A 5,232-nucleotide genomic window follows, 5' to 3' on the forward strand; every position below is an offset into this window, starting at 1 on the left:
AAGTCCAATAAAGGGCAAGATTCAAAAAGGTACTTTGTTGGCATTGTCAATGTGCCTAAATTTTAGGCTCCTAGAAAACCACTGGGATGGCCAGCCATGGTGTGGAGCAGAAACATAGTGACCTGGGAGACTTTTACAATCAAAATTTAGGTGCTGAACAAGTTCAGGCACCTTCAGGGTTTGGGGGCAGCTGATTGGGGGTTTTGTCAATCCCAGTGGGACTTGATTCTGGGATTTAGGTGCCTAAAGTGGCAGTTAGGAAGCTAAATCCTGTTGTGACTCCAGTCCTAGGCAGCTATTGACATCTTTGGCCACCTAAATAACTTTGAAAATCAGACCCTCATTGCTTAAGAAAGGAAATTGTCTGTCAGTTTTCAGTGATTCAGAAGGGATTTGGATTCCATCCATACTAGTGTATGGGAACAGTTAGTAAAGTGTGGTACCTGCTGTAACCGTGCCTTAGTGGGTCACAACCGAGGATGCCAAATTCAGGACGAACAGCTGAGAAATAGGAAAGATACACCCTAAGACTAGTGGCTAATCCCCCATAGGATATACCAAACTAGCAACAAAAGTAAACTTGTTTCACCACACTGGATAACAAGAAGACATAAAGGCAGTTTCCTCCGGCATTCCAGTTCTTATATCACCACCAAAAACACTGGATTCAAAGATGAGTGGTTCTTTACAATCTCATCAAATAATAGGTTCTTCTGATCCCAAAGGACCAGCTACACACCCAGGTCAATGTATAACTTAGATCTTATCCAAAAATCACGCTGATGCCAATCTTTTAGTGTCTAAAATCTAAAGGTTTATTCGTAAAAAGGAAGAAAGGTGAGAGTTAAAATTGGTTAAAGGAATCAATTGCATACAGTAATGGCAAAGTTCTTTGTTCAGGCTTGTAACAGTGATGGAATAAACTGCTGGGTTAAGTCAAGTTTCTGGAATACATCCACAGTTTGGGTGGGTCATTCAGTCCATTGTTCAGAGTTTCAGTTTGTAGCAAAGTTCCTCCAGAGGTAAGAGGCAGGATTGGAAACAAAATAGACATGTTTCCAGGGCCTTTTATAGCTTTTTCTATGTGGAGGGCATTCCATTGTTCTTATTGTGGAAAATTACAGTAACCAGATGGAATTTGGAGTCACATGGGAAAGTCCCATGTCTACCCATTTTGCTCAGCCATTGCAGGAAGCCATTACCTATACTCCAGACAGCAAGTTTGCATGACAGTCCACTCAGTGTAGATGGGCATTTCCCATGGTCTATTTTCAACCAAGTGTTTCTTGATGAACCATTTAACTTGAATAGTCCCTTCAAGATGTGCTGGGCGCTATCTTGTGGGCTATACCCCAGGAGCAAACATTTGAAATCCAGGTATAGAGCCAATACTTATAACTTCAAGTACAAAAATGATACATGCATACAGATAGCATAATCATAACCAGCAAAACATGAGCTTTTCATAGACACCTCACTCAACAACCTTTGTACAATATGTACTGCAAATATAGAACAGTGGTTGCAACAATGATCTATATGGTCATATTTTAATCAGATAATATCACACCTGCATGATACCAAGGGAGACCAGAGTTCGAGTTGGAAGAAATGGAGATTGCATTTGGTTGTATTAACAAGGTTTGTGGCTAATGAAATGTCAAGTTACTTTTAAGCTGACATCAGATGCCTCAAGCCTCAGAGATACCAAGAAATGCATGTTCACTGTCTGGAGAATTGGGTCAAAAATAACATTAGTAATCACCAGGAAATGGGAGTTTGAAATTATAATCTTTATAGGCTTAAATTATTGACCCTATATTAAATTTCTAACTTCATCAAATAACATTGCAAAGCTTTGTTTAACTATCTTTTTGGGACTGGTCATGGAAAACAGAGTGAGAGGAAATCAAACAGTGACAGAATTAATTTATTTATTATTGTGAGTTATTTTCTGTAGATACAACCCATGGAAGACTCCAAATGGGGAAATCAAACAGGCGTCACAGAATTCATCCTCCTGGGATGTGGGAATCTCCCTGAACTGCAGGTCCTTCTCTTCCTGCTGTTTCTAGTGATCTACATTGTGACCATGGCTGGGAACATCCTCATTGTTGTGCTAGTTGTGGCTGATCAGCACCTCCACACCCCCATGTACTTCTTCCTGGGGAACTTGTCCTGCTTGGAGACCTGCTACCCCTCCACCATCCTGCCCAAGTTGCTGGCCAGTCTCCTGACTGGGGACAGAACCATTTCTGTTGCGGGCTGTATTGTACAACTGTATTGTGTTGCTTGTCTGGTAGCTACAGAATGTTGTCTCCTAGCAGTGATGTCTTATGATCGGTATTTAGCCATATGCAAACCCCTGCATTATGCAGCCCTTATGAATGATCAGTTTTCCCTCCAGCTAGCAGTTGGGTCTTGGCTAAGTGGCTTTACAGTCAGTACCAACACAGCATGTTGGATGTCACAAATGATTTTCTGTGGGCCCAATGAAATTGACCATTTCTTTTGTGATTACATCACATTGCTCAAATTGTCCTGCAGTGACACCAGCAAGATGGTGCTTGAGATCTTCCTTCTCTCCTTCATAATGATACTTCTTCCATTTCTCTTAACCCTGACATCTTACGTGTGTATCATCAGCACCATCTTGAGAATCCGTTCCACCACGGGAAGGCAAAAGGCTTTTTCCACATACTCCTCTCACCTCATCATGGTCACAATTTTCTATGGGACCCTAATCATTGTGTACATGCTCCCAGACACTACTGAATTGGGAGACCTGAACAAAGTGCTCTCTGTCTTCTACACTGTCCTGACTCCCCTGACCAACCCCCTCATCTACAGCCTGAGAAACAAAGAGGTCAAGGAGTCCCTGAGAAAAGCTTTAAGTAAGACTACGACTTTTATAACCAATCACAAACTATGTTATAGGCATTTATGGTAAGTTGCAATCAAATATATAGAAAGGGAGCTCATCATGCGATGCAATGTAGCAAACCACGGCTCATGTGGGTGTCCGTAATTATTAGAGCTGTTCTATTACCTATAGTAAGACCCCAAGTGTGAGGAAAGACCAGTTTTAAAGTATGGACTGCAGGGCCAGTATAGGTTGACTCATAAGATATAGTCTGGATGGACCCTGGATCTGCTTGCGGTAATGTGAGTCAAATGAGCTGCACTGAAAGATGGGCAGGGATTTTAGAGGTTTAAGTAGCAAAGAATTTCTCCTCAATACAGACAGTCTACAGGAGGTATACATCGTTTGCAGTGTTTTTGTAAATTAATGGAGGTCTCCTAGAACTGGAAGGGACCTTGAAAGGTCATTGAGTCCAGCCCCCTGCCTTCACTAGCAGGACCAAGTACTGATTTTGCCCCAGACCCCTAAGTGGCTCCCTCAAGGATTGAGCTCACAACCCTAGGTTTAGGAGGCCAGTGCTCAAACCACTGAGCTATCCCTCCCCCCAGGTGTAGCTGTGTTTGTCCCAGGATATTAAAGACACAAGTTGGGAGAGGTGATATCTTTTAGTGGACCAACTTCTGCTGGTGAAAGAGACGAGCTTTTGCGCTTACATGGAGCTTTTCTTCAGGTCGGAGAAAGGTACTCAGAATCACAGCTAAATACAAGGGTGGAATAGATAAGGAGTTAACACATGTTGCAAGAAATCATTGAAGGTGAAGTAGGCAGTTAACACTTCTACAATAATCGGACAAAGTGGGGTTAGTGGGTTACAGATGATTATAATGTGCCAGAAATCCAGTGTCTTTGTTAAGAACATGCTTTTTGCTGTCTAGAAGATTTATGAATGTAAGTATAATTAAAAATTACAATGCATACTCACTGGGGGCCACATCCTGAAAGAAATCTTTCCCAAACTCCTTCTTTGGGCCTTCAAACAACCCCCCAACATCACCAAGTTCATTATCAGAAGCTCCCCACCAGGATCCACCAAAACAAAGCAGCACCAGCCCCTGCCGTAACAACAGATGCAAAACTTGGAGACATATATCCACTGCTACAATGGTCAATATCCTCACAAGGCACTTGTCAAGTTCCATGGGCCTAACATGTGGTGTACCTCATCCAGTAGGCATTCTTAGAGCAAGCCCAACTGCACACAAAATGTCAGGGAGAGGAGGCAGCTTCTCTTATAAGCTTTAGCCCACTGTTCAGGGCACTCACCAAAAATATGGGAGACCCCCAGGTCAGTTTCATTCTCTGCCTGAGAAATAGAAGGGATTCAAACATGGGCTTTCTATGTTTTGGCTACATGCTCTAACCACTGACTTAAAGGTAGGTTTGAAGGATGAGATTTTTATTGGTAAATGAGGGTAAACATCAATTTCACCCTACACACACAAAACAACAAAAATGTTTCCTTTGAATAGAAATTTATGGATAGGCAAAGTAAGACAAATGCTGCTTGGGAACTTATTAGAATTTGATGTAAGGATATTTACCTTGTATATTTTGTTATGTGATTTCAGTTTCTGTTTTAGTGATTATAAAGCTTTAACTTTTTGAAATTAATGTCTCCTATCGTTAAATAATGACCCACTCTCTTGTCTGCCCCCCCCATTATTTCCCACAACTATGAACATTTAAACTGATAAAAATCAGAAAAAAATACTTAAAACTTATGATGTTGCACAACTGTGATAATTATCAGAGGCGTAGCCGTGTTAGTCTGAATCTGTAAAAAGCAACAGAGGGTCCTGTGGCACCTTTAAGACTAACGGAAGTATTGGGAGCATAAGCTTTCATGGGTAAGAACCTCACTTCTTCAGATGCAAGTAATGGAAATTTCCAGAGGCAGGTATAAATCAGTGTGGAGATAACGAGGTTAGTTCAATCAGGGAGGGTGAGGTGCTCTGCTAGCAGTTGAGGTGTGAACACCAAGGGAGGAGAAACTGCTTCTGTAGTTGGATAGCCATTCACAGTCTTTGTTTAATCCTGATCTGATGGTGTCAAATTTGCAAATGAACTGGAGCTCAGCAGTTTCTCTTTGGAGTCTGGTCCTGAAGTTTTTTTGCTGTAAGATGGCTACCTTTACATCTGCTATTGTGTGGCCAGGGAGGTTGAAGTGTTCTCCTACAGGTTTTTGTATATTGCCATTCCTGATATCTGACTTGTGTCCATTTATCCTCTTGCGTAGTGACTGTCCAGTTTGGACAGTGTACATAGCAGAGGGGCATTGCTGGCACATGATGGCATATATAACATTGGTG

General features: G+C 41.8%; 1 protein-coding gene across 1 annotated transcript; it reads left to right on the forward strand.

The window, feature by feature from the left end:
* Nucleotides 1–1,969: 1,969 nt before the first annotated feature.
* Nucleotides 1,970–2,950, forward strand: LOC117885563 (olfactory receptor 10A4-like). Its single transcript, XM_034786829.1, has one exon. The coding sequence runs from the start codon at nucleotides 1,970–1,972 to the stop codon at nucleotides 2,948–2,950; it is 981 nt and encodes a 326-aa protein (XP_034642720.1).
* The last annotated feature ends 2,282 nt before the right edge of the window (nucleotides 2,951–5,232 follow it).

The sequence above is a fragment of the Trachemys scripta genome, chromosome 12, assembly GCF_013100865.1.
Source record: "Trachemys scripta elegans isolate TJP31775 chromosome 12, CAS_Tse_1.0, whole genome shotgun sequence".
Taxonomy (NCBI): domain Eukaryota; kingdom Metazoa; phylum Chordata; order Testudines; family Emydidae; genus Trachemys; species Trachemys scripta.